Source organism: Phaethon aethereus, assembly GCF_964289735.1.
Source record: "Phaethon aethereus genome assembly, chromosome: 2".
Lineage (NCBI taxonomy): Eukaryota > Metazoa > Chordata > Aves > Phaethontiformes > Phaethontidae > Phaethon > Phaethon aethereus.
The window spans coordinates 46,518,524-46,537,136 of record NC_138582.1 but is presented as its reverse complement, the minus strand read 5'-3'; the positions used below and the strand labels follow the sequence as shown (position 1 = coordinate 46,537,136).

At 38.3% G+C, this 18,613-nt stretch overlaps 1 protein-coding gene across 1 annotated transcript in view; it reads left to right on the top strand.

The window, feature by feature from the left end:
* The window catches only part of SNTG1 (syntrophin gamma 1), a gene marked incomplete at both ends in the record, with an annotated part of 164,040 nt that extends 153,860 nt beyond the window's left edge, over nucleotides 1–10,180 (top strand). Inside the window, one exon of the mRNA XM_081996425.1 lies at nucleotides 10,022–10,180. Coding sequence (XP_081852551.1) covers nucleotides 10,022–10,180 — 159 coding nt within the window. The remainder of the gene's footprint in view (nucleotides 1–10,021) is intronic.
* Between the last annotated feature and the right edge of the window lie 8,433 nt (nucleotides 10,181–18,613).

Below are 18,613 nucleotides of genomic sequence, written 5' to 3'. Positions count from 1 at the left end.
TTTAAAACATGTTTTCATGTTTTAAGTTAAATCTGTTATGCAAATTACTTTATAAGTCTTAGAGATATCTTGGTACCTTTGTCATAATTATGGTTATTCCCACTCAAACTGGACAGAGATTTATTTCCGGGAAATTTCTTTTTTTTTCCTTTTATCAAGGCAGAAATTCTACCTTCTACCTTAGGAAGGCAGAATATTATACAAAATTGTTGGTAAGCTTATTAATATGTTGTCATGTTCCCTGGTTGCTTCTGTTTATTATAAGTTCAAACTTTTGCATCAATCAGTTTGGAAATAAAAATTTGATACTTTTAATTCATTTTCTTGGTGATCAAAGCATACCAATTATATCATGATCAAAAAATGTCAGATTATGTTATTTTTGGAAGGTGCTACAGCATTTATAGTAAGCACTTCTATCTATTCCAATTTATATATGAAGTATGCTGCTTAGACTAAGCTATATAGATAAATGTGGCTACAAAATGAATGTGAAGATTCTTGGGTCAGATTTTTTCAACTTTGTTTAGTTTAAAATTCTATGGATAGGTCCCTTCAGTATCCTTTAAGCCTTTCATGGATTTAAAGCACTATTCAGCATGAGAAGAGGTGGAACAATCTAGCTTCTGTTTTTTAGATTTTCCTAGCATTACAGAGTTAGAGATATAGCTATTTGGGGAACTCCTGAGTTATTAGGAAATGTTAATTGGATTTTCAGAAATGCTTGTAATGCCAGGTTTCATGCATACTGTACGCAGGCTTCATTTCGAATCAGATGATGGGAATTTTGTAAAACATCTGTTAAAGGTTGTGATGAATATTCATGGCCACAGTTATCATCACCTGTTAAATGCAAGTCTCTGCTTCAGATGGCCTGAAGACCCATTGTTGTAAGGGGAAATACAGCATTTTATTTACATAAAGATAATTTTTTTACCAGTTATATTACATGGGGAATAATGAGGATATTGTGAAATGAGAGCAGGAGTAGGGAAGAAATCGCGCCTCTATATGGCACTGGTGAGGCCACACCTCGAATACTGTGTTCAGTTTTGGGCCCCTCACTACAAGAAGGATGTTGAAGTGCTGGAGCATGCCCAGAAAAGGGCAATGAAGCTGGTGAGGGGTCTGGAGCACAAGTCTTATGAGGAGTGGCTGAGGGAACTGGGGTTGTTCAGTCTGGAGAAGAGGAGGATGAAGGGTGACCTTATCACTCTCTACAACTACCTGAAAGGAGGTTGTGGTGAGGTGGGTGTTGGTCTCTTCTCCCATGTAACAACTGATAGGACAAGAGGAGATGGCCTCAAGTTGTGCCAGAGGAATTTTAGATTGGATTTTAGGAAAAATTTCTTCACTCAAAGTGTTATCAGGCATTGGAAGAGGCTGCCCAGAGAAGTGGTGGAGTCACTATCCCTGGAGGTATTTGACAGACGTGTAGATGTGGCTCTTAGGGACATGGTTTAGTGGTGGACTTGGCAGTGTTAAGTTTAAGTTTATGGTTAGACTCAATGATCTTAAAGTTCTTTTCCAACCTAAATGATTTTATATAATTCCTTCCTGTAAAAATGTGAGTTATCAAAATCCAAATGCTTCCCATCTTCCTTCATTTACAATGCTGCACATTATATGTACCTCATGCTGTCCCAGATGTGTGTGACTACGGCATGTTCTAACTATGCAATAATACCCTTTAGCTTTAGAACACTTATTGATTATCTACAGAATTAAGAGTGTCAGAGTACTTAGCTATTGAATTATAATCCAAAATTTAAATGAATTTGTTATTATTCTAGAAATACAATCAGGCGGACATGGCATGGAAAAAAATAATTATGGAGTAGCATTTTAAATTTTAACCATACTGCCTTCATCATTTTTCAGCATGTCTGCATTCTGGTGGAATACACAGAGATATCACTGTTAATGTTAACAGGAAAAACACTTTTTGAGAAAGAATGCAGAACCACATCTATTCATCAATGAGTGTGGTCTTTTTTTTTGAGAAACACACTTGCCACAAGAGTTTATATTCCTAAGTGATAGAAAGTCCTTCACTGACACTGAATAATGTTTTTATAATGTTATCAAAATTTTTTACAGTGTGTTTCATGCCTGACTTAAGAAAATTCAAAATGGCGTACTTTGAGACACATAATGTCTGCTATGGATTTAGTGACAGTTTAACCAGGTATACTTCTTTTCAGCTTGAAAATAATTTACGATATTTAAACATTTGCATTATTTTCTCAGATATTATTAGAATACTGCCTTTTTTTCTGTAGAGACTTTGTATTGATGCTTTTGTTTGCCTTCTTTGTAAGTAATATCATGTTACTGTAAATATATATGTAGTGTAGTATAAAAGAAGTGTTTCCTCATAGGTTTAAGCAATTCCAGTGTGAAAAATCTGAACGGTAATTACAATAGGTCACACCAGTGGATCCATGGCAAGATGCCTGGATGCACACACCTAACTTTGAAGGTCACTAAGGAAAGGTCTAAGTGATTTCTGAGAAGAAAACCACTTGGGGGCAACATTAATCACCAATACCCCTTAGACATTCCAATCTGTAGGTTATTTCCCAGCTGTCACTCAACAGGAGATATTGAACAAGTTTCCACAGTCAGACAGAATCTTTCTAACTGAGAGCCACAAAATAGAGCTGTCTGCTTGGCAGAATGTGGAAGCTACACGTCTCTCTCCTTTGTTCTTACTGAGCTGTTGGGGTTGGTTTGAAAAAACCAAGCACAGAAGGGAGAAGCTTTCTCCTCATCTGTAAGACACAAAGGGATTCACTTAGGCCTAAGTTCCTATCTAGTTACCTATTTACCAATTTGTTTACCTATAGTTCAATGATCCATTAGTGTCTTTGCAGTATCACAGCAGCTTCCAGAGGCTAATATAATCTCAAGACTGTAATAAACTCAGAGTGCTGTGGTCTTCAATTTTACCTGCCTAAGTATTGGACCACTGCAATAGGAACTGCTTTATATTTTTCTGACAAAAATGAAGAATATCTTAAACCTATGAGAGATCCTGTTTTGATATATATATGCTCCCAAACATAGGAGTATGTAATGTATATAAAAATCATCACTGTTTTTCTTATTACATGTAATTTCCAACTGTATTTTGTAAGTCAACACATCAGTAATTTCTGCAAACTGTGGGTTTCTGTGCCAAGGCGCAAAAGGATTCTTGCTCATGAGCTGGCAGGCCTCATTGAAAGGGCTTTAAACTAGATTTGGAGGAGGGAAGGTATAAAACCAGGCTCACTAGAGTTGAACCTAAGAGTAGCGTGCCAGAGTTGAAATCGATAGCCCAGCTCAGGTGCATCTACACCAATGCACGCAGCATGGGCACCAAACAGGAGGAGCTGGAAGCCATTGTGCAGCGCGACAGCTATGACGTAGTTGGCATCACAGAAACATGGTGGGATGCTTCTCATGACTGGAGTGCTGCAATGGATGGCTATAAGCTCTTCCGAAGGGATAGGCAGGGAAGGAGAGGCGGTGGGGTGGCTCTGTATGTTAGGGAGTGTTTTGATTGCATAAAAATCAAAGATTGTGAAGACCAAGTAGAGTGCTTATGGGTAAGGATGAGGGGGAAGACCAACGAGGCAGATATCCTGCTGAGAGTCTGTTACAGACCACCCAACCAGGATGAAGAGACAGATGAGACATTCTATAAGTGACTGGCAGAAGTCTCGCATTCGCTGGCCCTTGTTCTTGTGGGGGACTTCAACCTACCGGATGTCTGCTGGAAGTATAACACGGCAGAGAGGAAACAATCTGGGAGGTTCCTGGAGTGTGTGGAGGATAACTTCCTGACACAGCTGGTGAGTGAGCCCACCAGGGGAGGTGCCTTGCTGGACCTGCTGTTTACAAACAGAGAAGGACTGGTGAGAGATGTGGTGGTCAGAGGCCGTCTTGGGCTTAGCGACCACGACATGATAGAATTCTCAGTTGTGAGTGAAGTAAGGACAGGGGTCAGCAAAACTGCTACCATGGACTTCTGGAGGGCAGACTTTGGCCTGTTCAGGTCACTGGTGGAAAGAGTCCCTTGGGAGACAGCCCTGAAAAACAAAGGGGTCCAGGAAGGCTGGACAGTCTTCAAGAAGGAAATCTTAAAAGCGCAGGAGCAGACGGTCCCCATGTGCCGTAAGAAGAGCTGGTGGGGAAGACGACCGGCCTGGCTGAACAGGGAGATTTTCCTGGGACTCAGGGAAAAGAGGAGTTTATCACCTCTGGAAGAAGGGGCAGGCAACTCATGAAGAGTACAAGGATCTCGTTAGGTCAAGCAGGGACAAAATTAGAAAGGCAAAAGCCCAGCTAGAGCTCAGTCTGGCCGCAGGCATCAAGGATAATAAAAAATGTTTTTACAAATATATTAACAACAAAAAGAGAGGCAAGGAGAATCTCCATCCCTTACTGGATATGGCGGGGGACATTGTCTCCAAGGACGAGGACAAGGCTGAGGTACTTAATGCCTTCTTTGCCTCAGTCTTTAATAGTCAGTCCAGGTATCCGCAGGGTATTCAGCCCCCTGAGCTGGAAGACGGGGATAGAGAGCACAATATACTCCTCATAATCCAGGACAAAGCAGTCAAGGACATGCTAAACCACCTGGACACCCACAAGTCTATGGGGCCTGATGGGATCCACCCAAGAGTACTGAGAGAGCTGGCAGAGGAGTTTGCCAAGCTACTCTCCATCATTTATCAGCAGTTGTGGTTAACAGGGGAGGTCCCAGAAGACTGGAGGCTTGCCAGTGTGACGCCCATCTACAAGAAAGGCCGGAAGGAGGATCCTTGGAACTACAGGCCTGTCAGTCTGACCTCTGTACCGGGGAAGATTATGGAGCGGTTGGTCTTGAGCGTGCTCACAGGGCATCTGCAGGACAACTAAGCGATCAGGCCCAGCCAGCATGGGTTCATGAAAGGCAGGTCCTGCTTGACCAACCTGATCTCCTTCTATGACCAGGTGACCCGCCTAGTGGATGACGGAAAGGCTGTGGATGTTGTCTACCTGGACTTTACTAAAGCATTTGACAGCGTCTCCCACAGCATTCTCCTGGAGAAACTGGCAGCTCGTGGCTTAGACAGGTTTACTCTTCGCTGGGTGAGGAACTGGCTGGATGGCCGAGCCCAGAGAGTTGTGGTGAATGGTGTTAAATCCAGCTGGTGGCCGGTCACAAGCGGTGTTCCCCAGGGCTCGGTTCTGGGGCTGGTCTTGTTCAATATCTTTATTGATGATCTGGATGAGGGAATCGAGTGCTCCCTCAGCAAGTTTGCAGATGACACCAAGTTGGGTGGGAGTGTTGATCTCCTGGAGGATAGGAGGGCTCTGCAGAGGGACCTGGACAGGCTGGATCGATGGGCAGAGGTCAACTGTATGAGGTTTAATAAGGCCAAGTGCAGGGTCCTGCACTTCAGTCACAACAACCCCATGCAACGCTACAGGCTTGGGGAGGAGTGGCTGGAGAGCTGCCCGGTGGAAATGCATCTGGGAGTGCTGGTTGACAGCCGGCTGAACATGAGCCAGCAGTGTGCCCAGGTGGCCAAGAAGGCCAACAGCATCCTGACCTGTATCAGAAATAGTGTGGCCAGCAGAAGTAGGGAAGTGATTGTGCCCCTGTACTCGGCACTGGTGAGGCCACACCTTGAATCCTGTGTTCAGTTTTGTGCCCCTCACTACAAGAAGGATGTTGAGGTGCTGGAGCGTGTCCAGAGAAGGGCAACGAAGCTGGTGAGCACAAGTCTTATGAGGAGCAGCTGAGGGAACTGGGCTTGTTCAGTCTGGAGAAGAGGAGGCTGAGAGGAGACCTTATCGCTCTCTACAACGACCTGAAAGGGGGTTGTGGCGACGAGGGTGTTGGTCTCTTCTCCCAAGTAACTAGTGATAGGACGAGAGGAAATGGCCTCAAGTTGCGCCAGGGGAGGTTTAGATTGGATATTAGGAAAAATTTCTTCACTGAGAGGGTGGTCAGGCATTGGAACAGGCTGCCCAGGGAGGTGGTGGAGTCGCCATCTCTGGAAGTGTTCAAAAAACGTGTGGATGTGGTGCTTCAGGACATGGTTTAGGGGACATGGTGGTGCTGGATTAATGGTTGGACTTGATGATCTTGAAGGTCCTTTCCAACCTAGTGATTCTGTGATTCTGTGATTCTGTAAAACATATGTAAAACTCAAAAGCTACACTTTGGTCCATGCTTTCACCTTTCTCAACTTGCAGGGCTTTTTCACAGCTCAGCAGTTTTGTCAGAAAAACTCAAGCAAGGTCACACAGCTGTGCTACATCAGGTTAGCTTTTTTTTAACAGAACCCCTAAGCTGAGTGTTACAAAACCAAAGTGAATACAAAAATCAGTACATCAAGATGAAGATCTAGTCAATTGTCTTTGCTCAATTGAATATGGAGAACAAAAGAGGACAGAAATATGGTTTCAGCAAAGGAAGAAATGTAACTTCAAGGATTTAGCATTAATACTTATTAAATAATTAATACTACCTTAATAGTTATTAATGCCAATTAATTTATACTTGAAATTATCTTATAGAAATCTAATCTAAAATAAGACAAATAGCCTGAGTTACTGCTGTAATGTGAACAAAATACTCACTTTCAAATGTTGCAAGGTGTCTTGACGGATGCTTCCACCATTTTCCAGACTGACATTTCTGCTCATTTCAATTATATTCTCCAAAGTATAATTTTAAATTAATCCTTGTTCTTAGCCTGGAGGATTTTTCTGTGAACATCACAGTGCTCTTCAAATTTAAAAATCATCTCTAAATATAAGTAAATTTATTTATTTTAAGTAAAGTTTTAAGTTTAAGTGTACAACCTTAAGATGTATACCCTTAATCAACTTAATACATCCTTAAGATTTAAAACCCTTAAGGGTTTTAAGTATACATTCTTAAGATTTTCATAGAGTGATTGCTCTGTTGCGTTGATTGCATTCTGAGTTCAGATTTCTGACCTATGTAGGTTTGTGTGATTCAATTTTTAGTTTCCCATTGTCTTGCACATGGATTATCTGTTTAATACCTATTTTTCCGATCAGATTCTATCCTGATATAGAGAGACCATGTAACACCACATTTGATGAAAGAACAAATATCTTCTCATATCAGCAGTTTATACATGGATGAAAGAAAAGATTTATTTCTAACCATGTCATGAATACTTACAAACTTACAATGCTTGATTTTGTAGATGTATTGTTTATGTAGTTGTATCATTAATATAATACAGAGTTGTGTGGGGTTTTTTTATCTGATGGCACTCTCTTTCTGTTTTCTCTTTCCACATCTGTCTTTTCAAACCAGACTTTCTTTGTGAGAGGTTCCTAGAATTCCCATATGCTTCTGATCATGCTGAATGACTGCATCTTTCTCACATACCTTTCTGCCCACTTACACTGTCCTCAGCAGAAGCTATGAATGTTCACATTAATAATCTGAGAATGTCTGATATAATGACAGCAATGTAGGATGAGAGTAGTTTGATCAAGAGATAGCTTAGAAAGATAATTTGAAGACCAGAGGGTACACTGATATTCCTAAGAAAGTAGGGTCTTAGGTGAGGTCTACAGACAACAGTCTGGAAATTGGAATAATAGTAAATTGTGTACTTGTGCATGGAAAAGTACATGTGGCTTAAATGCAAGTTCTCAGCAGAGTGAGGGAATATTTTGTCTGTCAGCAGCTCTACATGAAGTCTTATGCTGATAGATCCCGTTCTCATCAATTAGGCTTCTGTGAATCGAGCTGCATTCATTAATCAGCCCTGTATGTACTCACCACATACCAGTCAGCATACTGTACTTCACGTTGCTTTAATTTCCAGTTAAATACCCATGTCTACATTGAAATATTAATAATGTTTCATGGCAAATAATAATCTAGCTTTTGCTGACTTCTTAGTGCTCATCTTCGCAGTCAAGGTAATTTCTGCATTGTTTCATTACTATCCATAATAATAACCCCATGGGACCTTCAGAGGCTGTTCTGTTGCCTCACTCATTTTCCTTGAAGGTCCATTGAGCAATGGATCTTCCCAATGACTGTTACTGCTGCAGAAACACCTGTGATAACTGTTGGTGAAAATTGTACTAATGCATTGTGAAAATTTAGTGTCCAGTAGCCATAATTATGGCAGTAAGAACTTTCAGCTACGAGGATTACCTAATTGACTCAAACAATTCTCAAACTGTAATACTTGTTTCAATAGGCTTATCCTGTTCAGACATAGGGGGAAATGCAGCCTTTCTACAGATAACACACAGAATTGATACCACAAATATTTCGCTGTTCCACTAAATATTATTCTCTCACCTTAACCTTCAGTTTTATTTTTCTAGTACCAGAAGGATAAATATTATATTAATAAAAAGGATTTAGCTGAAAGGTAACTTAATTTGAATGACTGATAGTTCTTATTCGGAAATAGCTTCCGTAATTCCTTGCTCCTCATCTTTAAATTTCCATTGTTTTCCTTTCTATGATAAATTTTCTTATTTTGAAATTTGAGGGAGGAAGAAAACCTTTGACACAGTGATAAAATGTTTAAAAATGACAATGTCCTTAAACAGATTTTTTTTTAAATGGACACAGATGGCAGGTTTGTGAAACTTGGCATAAACTTTATTTTTTTTATTGATAATTGGTAGATAGGTGAGTTTAAAGAAGCTCATGGGATCTTATAAATTCATTTTTGAAATGTCTCTGAAAGACATCTGCTCAGGTCATAAGAGAGCTGAACAAAGCTCCACCCATTCAGTTCATCACTGGAGGCTCTGCACATGCAGCTGTCTGCTTTCAGGCAGTTGTTCCCCCTCGCACATGAGGGATTTGTGAACGTCTCCATGAATTATATGAAGCAATATCTTCCAGGAATTCTCAAGAGGCAGAAAATTGCAGGTTAATGTTTTTTTGAGAGATTTAGCAATTTTTATTGAATTTACAACATTATCAATATTCTTCTACACCAAAAGCAAAACCCTCAGCACTATATAGCTTGGAAACACCAGTGCTCAACAGAAAGACAAACAGCATATACCACAGATATCTAGTACTGGCTTCACATTGCAATGAAGATATTTGTATAGGCAGTAAATCAAAGCAGAAAGATGCACCATCATCCTTACATTTATGTATATTCAAATACCTCAGCAATTGCTTTCAAATACAACAGATATTTATTGATTAAATGCCAGCTCCAAAAACACATACTGAAGATAACCTAAAAAAGATTGATCAGATAAAGTTAATTAGATACAAAGGAACAAATTTATACATGTTAATAAACGTAGTTTTTATTTATTTCCTCTGTAGTGGTGCCTAGAGGAGTCCCAGCTAGTCTAATCACATGCAGAGGAGCTATAAAGAAATGTAAATTAAAGTAGAAAAAGGAGGACTCTGTCTAACACTGCTAATAAGTTTAAAACATTGAGTGTCTGTCTTTGGTTCAATAACAGTAGTCCTCTCAATGAAAACAGATCCACATATGAAAACAGTGTGATAATGTAGAAATTTCTGAAAATGTGTTGTTCTTTTTTTTTTTTTTTTTTTGTTAAAGAATCAGCATAAAATATGTGGAACTGAACATTACTATCTTTGTGGGTACATTAGGTATATAGTAGTAGTCCAGAGATCTGTAGACTGTTATGGTGCAGTCATTCAATTTCTGTGTAAATTAAACTGCAGAAGTACCTGATTTGATTAACCTGAGGCAAAAAATATGTTGTACAGTGTCACTTTCCTTCCCTTTAGCCAGTAGGATCTCATATTTCTATGGAGGCACTTAGGTCAGAAATTATCTTAGCCTTCAAACAATTATTTACTGAATGGGGATAGCCCAGTGTCGAAGTCCCTATAATGGAGAATTGTCAGACACGTAGCAGAAGTACATCAAACTATCGAAATTATTGTTATTTGAATTGCAGTTCATTCCTGGGTATATGTTTGTGAGGTGTTCTTTTGTTTAATGTTTAATCTTTCTGTTTTCACTTCCAGGAGCTGGAGTTTTCCAACCTGTTTGCAGTCCTTCACTGTATCCATTCATTCTTTGCAGCCAAAGTGGCTTGTTTGGACCCTTTGTATGTAGGCAGTCAAGCCACAGCTTCTGCTGCTCCCACAACTTCTGGTACTGGCAAATTAAAGTATACTACTTGACATCTCACATTACAGCACTGCCACTTAACAACAAGACATAACGATGTATAAATATTCATAAGATCTAGACCTTTGGTGACCATGTACGTGGAAATCAATCCTGGAGGCAAGACATCTTGCAGCATTAGCAGATAAATGATCACGTGGGATCACAAATTCATGTCTGTTCTGCAAGACATCAGTAAATAATCCTAGTTGAAACCCCAGAATAGAATGGATATGCTTTTAGTATGATCTATTTGTACTTACATAGTGCTTTAAGCAACACTGGAAACAAAGGAATAAATGACGAAATGAAGCACTTCAGTATTTAATAAAATTTTCAAATTGCTGTAATAATACACGAATAGAATTGTCATTTTCCTGTTTTCAGATTTTTTTATGACGATGTACTAAACTCTGAGTATGAACTTAATACCCTATCATTATGTTATAAATTACATAAGAGTGAGCAACACGGTGACAAGGAGATAAGCATGAAAAGGCATTTCTGTAAGTATCTCCTCAAATAAGAAAGCACTTTAAGCACTGTTGTAAATCCATACTTGTGTCCATACATGGAGTCATGCTACTTTTTCTATTTTGTTCTTTTAGTCTAACAATAACAACAAAGATATAGCCATATTGGACTGATACATTAAAAAAACAACACAAACAAGCCACAAAAAGCAAAACACCTTTCCATGAGCAGGTCCCTCTTCCTCAAGTAAAAATAATGAGATATGAATTTAATTTTATTTACAAATTAAGTGCAAGTGAATAAAATACCATGTCTGCTGTTTACTTCCTCCCTTTTTTTGTCAACAATTAAATTCTATAAATCTTTGTTCACAAGACTTAGCTGTTGAATTTGTTTCAGAGACAATGTACCTAATACATTTTTCCATGTTCAACCTTTATTTCACATCATAAGTAGAACCTCTGTTCCACTCAGGCTCTCAACAAACTAGAGATTCTACATTATGCTTGAAAGATGAGTACACCCTTTGAATTCTTAATAATTTCTCTTTTTTTAATATTGTTAGTAAAAGACAGGAATAAATTAAATAATGTGTAAACAATAGATGACAGAATGCAAAATGTCTTTCTATGTTAAGAATATTACATCACTCTGGACTACATACTAGTTCCACAGTGTCATTTAATGATGTAATCTGAGGGAGTTCCAAATTTAAAATTAATAACCTTATTTAAACATAATTTTGCATAATAATTTAACTTTGTGCTATTAAAAACATCAGTGAAGATGGAAAAATGGTGGAAGCATGTGTGAGATATAGCTGAAACAACAGAAAAGGTGAGGGATTTTTTTTGCTATATGGTGTAAGAGAACCTAGAAAACTGCACGACGAACAGTTAGGGCAGATACTGTGTGTACATAACATTTTAAATAGCACTTTGTGGGGTTTCTGCTTATTATTGAAATAAAAACTTCCTTTCTACTTTTTTTTTTCCATTTAGACTTTTTATAAAAACACATGGCACAAAAGGGTTATGGACACCATCTGCTTTGTTTAGCAGACAGACTAACTCTGTCACATCCCTTTCTACATATTAAGATAATTAAACCTGCAAAAATGAAGACAGAGGAAGGTTTAAAAATGGGAACAATTCAAAATGTAAGGCAGGGACAAAAGATGAATGAACTGTAGGGGCAAATCATATATCTGGCTTTTGCTTTGCATTAGAAGTATTTGGATTTGTGTGTGTGAGAGTATCCTTGCTTTGAGGTATAGTTGATCTCACTTGATACTAGTTCCAAATAATCTGAAAATGTATTTTCTGGTGACTATTTAATTAGTTTCAAATGACTTTCAGTACATTCTTACTTCTTATTAGTACATCTCCAGGGGTTACATATTTATTTTCCATGCTAAGTACAACGCAATGATGTCATAATCCAGCTATTAAATGCTTTAAGTGTCATTAAAATCCAACATTTTCATAGTCAACATCATGTGTTTCTTTATATGAATTGTCCCTAAATAAGAAGGTCACATAACACTACCGTGATGGTCCATGGGATCTCGAGTTTGCTCCCGAGAGAGTACAAAACCCAGGTATTTTGAATCCAAAGCTACAACAGCGTGAGGGATTTAGCGATGGTCACTCAGGCACTGTCCTTGTCAAGAGAGCATATACTGGAAACACAGATTTTGACAGAGCACTGACAATGCTGAAAACCGAAGCCTGATACCTTTTAATGACAGTCCTCTGTGCTCCGGAATCGTCTCCTTCCTTTCAGTGCGTTGCTGTGGCATTCAGCTATCACAGTGTTGGCATGTGCTAATGCCTCGGTAAATGCTCTGCTGGTAATAGCAGAATCTAAAACTAATCAGTTGCCAGTTGAATTTTCCTTCAAACGTTCATGTTATGTGCACGGTTGTACCACTGAAACTGAGAGTTGTTTAAGGAATGTTGCTTAATGTGCTTAAATGAACATAACATTTACCCAAACCAGCAGAAAATATGCCATTGCAAATTGCTGTCGATTAAGGGATTCCATTATATGAAAGCCTGCCCCACTCTCCCCCCCCCCCCCATAATTAAAAATGCTCCTCGTGCAGAACTGAGATAATGACATGAACTTTTGGGAATCCACCAGGGTATCCTAGAGATCTCCGTCAAGTATTCTATTTGTAGAACTGCTGTATTCGTCAATGAGGCTTTTGTAACTGGGCATTAAAACATGCAACATTTAAGTGGCAAACGTTAGCCTATAAATCGTTCTGTTTGGTTTTTTTCTAACCCCCTATACTTCAAAGAGCTAAACTGGTGGGGCTTAATCAACACTTCGATTTTCAAGAAGATGCAAGTGATGTTGTGAGAGTATAAAATGCCATAACCTTGTCTGCAGGTCAATGTTTGTAAGTGCAGCAGGTGTTTGTGCACTGACCTCACAGAATATTCAGAGATGAGACTGTGTCCAGGCTTGCCCTTTTATAGCAAGTTGGTTGGAAATTCAGTCTTTAACCAAAGAGGGAAAATTTTAAACTCTGTATTGTAACTAATCCTGAAATAGCAAAATATAATTTACAAACATAATAAATAGCTATAGCGTTCATTTAAATGCCTACAGAGGATTCCCATTTAAAGCATAGTGAACTTCATACACATGTATAAAAACCCAGGATTTATGTTGCAGCCTCCCATTTCACATGTAAGATATAAGGAATACAAGTATTTTGTAAGTCAACACAGCTCAGTGGCAATGAAAAAACACAATTTTAATGAGCTTTTGCTAAAGATCTGTATGCAAGTGAAAGCAAATATTTTGACAAAAAAGTGCAAACCAACCAACCCATTAAAAAAATTGTAATTTGTTCTTCTTATGTCATGATATTCTTAAATAAGTTTAATGCAAAAAAAATTCTTTATACTACTGTGCCTATTGAAGTGATGTTATACAGTATACCAAAAATATGTACTCTTTAACTAAATATATGTGGTTTGATTTGTTTTGTTTTATGGTGGAAATTTTAGATGATCTGACCTCCACAGAATTAACCATATACGAGTTTATAGTATTGGCAGAATTTTATTATGAAAGTGTTACTGATTTGAATACATCTTATTCTGGATTTCATCAGGGAATGAATATGTTTCATTTCCTATACCTGTTTAAAAATACAGTTCCAGATTTTCAAGAGCTTTACATTCCAACAGCATGAAGGCACCTTTGAAATAAAAATCAGGATATATTTAAATGTTGGACATTTTATTTTGTTATTTAAAAGTAGCAAGAAATTTGTGGAGGCAAACTAGTTGTAAGTGGGCTATTTTTTAAAAACAGTAATTTTAAGTTTTGCCTATTCAAACTAGATTTCATAAGAATGAAAATCAATAATATACTTTATCATCAATATGCTTTGAGATGAGAATCATGAAAAATATTATTTTCCAAATTAATCCTTGATTTCACAAAAATATGTTTATTTACTTTTTGTGTGTAGGCTTTATCAGAACACCTCAAAGCAGACAGTTAAACACAAGTGGGTAGTTTTCAATACTGCAGGCTGTTACTTTAAATGTGATTTGGTTTATTCAATGCCTTAAGATGTTTCTCATATCAAACAAAATATTAAAAAAGCTGAAGATCTTGTGAATGTACAGTTGCTGCACTTAGAAATTCAGCAACTTTGCTACATATTGTCTAAGTACCATCGAGTATTCCCTATGCCAAAAAGAAAGACCAACACCCATTCTGATGTGGCAATTCAAAGAGACCTTTTGGAAAATGTAATTTTATTAATATTAAATGTTAATCCCTGTATTGCACTTTCCATTTCCTTACAGAGTCTGGTCTCTGAAAAAATTTAGTGTCTGAAAAGATGTTTAAGCTGATTTTAAAATATTCAACCTCGGGCAATTATGAGTCCATACTTTGGACTCGCACCTCTAACCAGTTCTGCGTAATGGGAAACATGAGAGACTCACTCAAGCTCCCCAAATATAAGTACCTGTCTTAGATGCCAAAGGTAGGGCTTAGGGCTCTCAAAAGGAAAACACAAGACAGGAACATAGCTTAGGATCTCTGAAGGTGTGTGCGTGTGTGTCTGTCTCTCTAAGGAGCTAGAGGTGCTTCTATGCTAGTGTTTTCATTTTATCAGGAATGTGCTTTCGAAGCCAGGCTAGTGCCCGCTGCCACGCACTGTGCTAGTCTTCATGTCGCAGAGCTGTTGTTAAGCACAAAGACTGGGTTTTTAGGATGAAGCTAAATGAGCATCACACCTATATGAGTTCCTGCTCCTGATGGGCTTTCAGACCATGTGGCCCAACTGAAATAAGTCCAGAGGAAAAAACCCTCTGAGATGTTAACAACAAGGCCGCCAGCTCCTGGTGCCAGCTGTTTCTGCCTCTGCAGCAGCTGCTGCTGGTGCACCGTGGGTGCTTGAAAGACCCTAAAAAGCTGAGCTTCAGAGCGCAGCCCACCAGATCTTAGTTTCTGAAGGGGGATGCTGTGCTGTGGCACGAGGTAAAATGAAGCTGAAGAAGGCTGATGGATGCCCAGGGCAGGTTATTCTGTGTCACCTTTTCCCATCACCACATCAAGATGGTATTGACTGCAAGCAGGCTACCCCGTGCTGGTCAGCCCTCTCCCTGCCGCATCTTTCTCTCCTTCTATGGCGAGTACACACCTGAATATTTGCTCTGAGGTCCCCAAGCGCACGTCCCTGTCCCCTCACCCCCTTTGCTCAGGCAGACGGCGAAACTGTAGTCTCAGCCACGTAACAGAGCCTCTAAACCTCTTGTACAGTCAGAGGACAGTATTAAGGATTACGGCAAGGGCATCCGTGTGCTGGTAAGAATGCTTGGGTGTGTGATTAACATTCAGGTTAAAGCAAAATATAATTTAAATACAACTTTAAATAAAGTTGTTAAAATAAAGTAAGATCTGAGCTTAAGTGCTTTCCTGCCTTGGAGGGTTCTTAAGTGCAATTTTGGCATTTTTCTGGAGTAAGGTCTGTAATGTCAACGCATTTGTGTTTACTTGGCTCCATTTTCAGGAAGTTGAGCAGAAATGGAGGTTCATGTTCTGTTGGAATAATAGACAAAAGCATGGGAATACTGGAATAAAAAGACATTTCTGTTTGGATTCTGTATGTTATTACAGTACATTATATAATGTATCAAAATACATTGAACAGTGTAAAACTAAGCACTTTCATTTACATAACCTAGCCAGTTTTCACCATGGTATACATGCTTTCCACTTTCAACAACTTTCTCCACAAGAATCCCAACTATATATTCTAGAAATTTTTTTTTATTCAGTATATACTAATATATAATGCATTGTGTGTGTGTATGTGTGTATGTGTATATATTAGTATATACTAATGGAAGATATTCAGTGTATATTAATGAAAGTTACATATTAGGCACAAGAATAAAACAGAAGCATAAATCCATGAAGCTTTACATTTAAAAACTTAATCTTATAATACTATAAAGAAAAATATGTATATTAGTTGAAAAAATGGCTATTTTTGCAGGATATGCACAATCTCGATATGCGATAATAAATTGATAAACATTAATTGATTTACTATTTCATACCTCCAGGAACATTGATTTTTTAATTATTCTTATCCCTTTAGCATATTTACAGTATATGTCATAAATTTTAATTTGTTATGGATAAAAATTACTGAAAAGTGTAATAGAAATTGCTATATATTTTATAAATAGTAAAAATTTAAGAAAAACTATCAAAATATTTATTTAATTTTAGTTATGGTTTTGTGGTTGTTTGCAATATGTATTTGTGACAAACATAATTCACCTAGTTGTTTAAGCTCATTAATGTACCACTAATAAAATGCTATCTTCTGTTTTGTTTTTGTTATGTTTTGTTTTGTTTCTTTTTGTAATGGAACGTAACAGAAAAAAATAGAAAATAAATACTTTTTTAATTAATCTTTTGCATTCAGTCATACAGTGTATGAGTTTTATATCGTTGAAAGCCAAGTCTGAGAGATCAAATAAATACTTGAAGAACCTGAGGTGGTAAAGTTATTTCCCAACACCATGTTCAACTATTTATTTAATAGAAATAATGACGGACGATTCCTTACTTGTATGATCATTTCCACAAGGCACATTACCCACTTAAAGTCTGACTAGGATTTTGGAAATATCCACCTCTTCCCCAGCTATGAAGTTCACCTACAATCAGATTATTTTACTGCACAACCAATAGATTATTTTACCATTGACATTTAATTGCTCAGTGTTGGTTGGAAAGAACTTGATATTGCAGTGCTTGTACGTCTTTGCAATCAAACAACTTTCAAATAGTGCGGCAATTACTAGAACAAAACCAACTTTGAGGAGTTTGAGTGAACAGAACGTAAGTTGTTTGTGACGTTGCCGTGATCTGAACCTTTGCTGCACTCAGTGCTATTGAGGTGCAAAGAGCACAGCCAGCCCCCCCACTATCTTCCTTGTTTCAATGAAGGGGTTTGACCTTTCTGAGGCCCTTTGTCTTCCCTTCCCCAACTTTGTACCTTTTCAACAATAAAATCAACAAAAGTTTACGAGGAATACTAGTCACATCTTATCAATGATAAAGTTGTACAGTTCCCTAGTGTTTCTTTTTCATTATTTTGACACTACCTATTCTTACATTTGTGATGAAGTAGTAGTTTTAAAAATAAAAAAATATATTTTTTTAAGTATTCTTCAAATGTAATTCCCTTTACAAATAGAAAACTGTCCCCGTTAATTTCCTTATCAGAAAAAAACTATTTTAGTCTCTGTAGTGCTATAGTTAATATTGCTATGCAGTTGTTCCAGAAAAGTGAAAAGAGGGCTTTACCATACAGTGAGTATTGGGGATTGGTGGCTATGTGCTTTATGTACTTTACATGCATACTCTTCTCCCAGCTCTGAGCAGAACCTCTTCCCAGCCCTTTCCTTCTTTGCCATGTGTGGCACAGGTGCTTGCCACCAGAGGTGAATCCAGACTCCATAGCACTGTGGACAAAATTTTATTAGTCAAAAAATGCTGGGGTAGCATGGTTTAATCTGATCACAGGAAGAGAAAGGAATATATGTTCTGCTGGTGGGAGCTGTTATTGCTATTGGGAGGAACAGCCAGTCTCCTTCTAGTACCCCAGCAGCAACCTCCTTCCTGGCAGCACTGTCACCTTCCTCTGCTGGTCTGACTTTTCAGGAACCCAAACACGTGCAAAGTAGGGTGTTGTGTATGGCACTTTTACTGCTCTAAACCTCCAAGGTTATTCCTTTATGTAGATCTGTTATTAAGTTCAACAAGGAGCCTAAAATATAAAGGAAAATCTTAAATGGCTGAGCACAGACAAATCCAGTCTGTATTCTCCCTTCACACAAATCATGGTGCATTTATAAAAATGTTACTAGTGTATTAGTGACAGTTGCTTTCTTTTGCTTATGTTAACCACTTGGTGAAAACATTTATGGCAGTAGAATAACTGCAGTATTAGACACTTTACACACTGATCTATACGGGATAATCACTTCTTCTCTAGGGAAATTTCAGTGTTTCCAGGGGACTGCCTAGGCATGGGGCACATGCTCGACACAGATGAGACTATGCAGCTTCTGCTCCCAAAGCGGAGGCTCCGCAGCGTGCCATCATGGATCCTTCCTTAGAGGCTCGGTGCTCTTGTCCTTGTACAGACACAGTCCGCAAATCAACCAAGATACAGCTGTAAAGCTGATGGGTGTAGGTCAAGTCCTACTGCCCAGTAGGATAGGATAGGAAAATTTCCAGGATGGGAAGTTAAGGAGGCTACACTAAGAGCCCTATTTCATAAAGAATTGAATACACTGTTGTGAGGATGAAAATTTTTAGTACCGCTGATGTAGGCAAGAGCTTAAGGTGGTGAGAACGAGGAAAAAGGAGTATGTTTCATTGTCCTTCAATAGCATACTGTGAACCAAAAAATA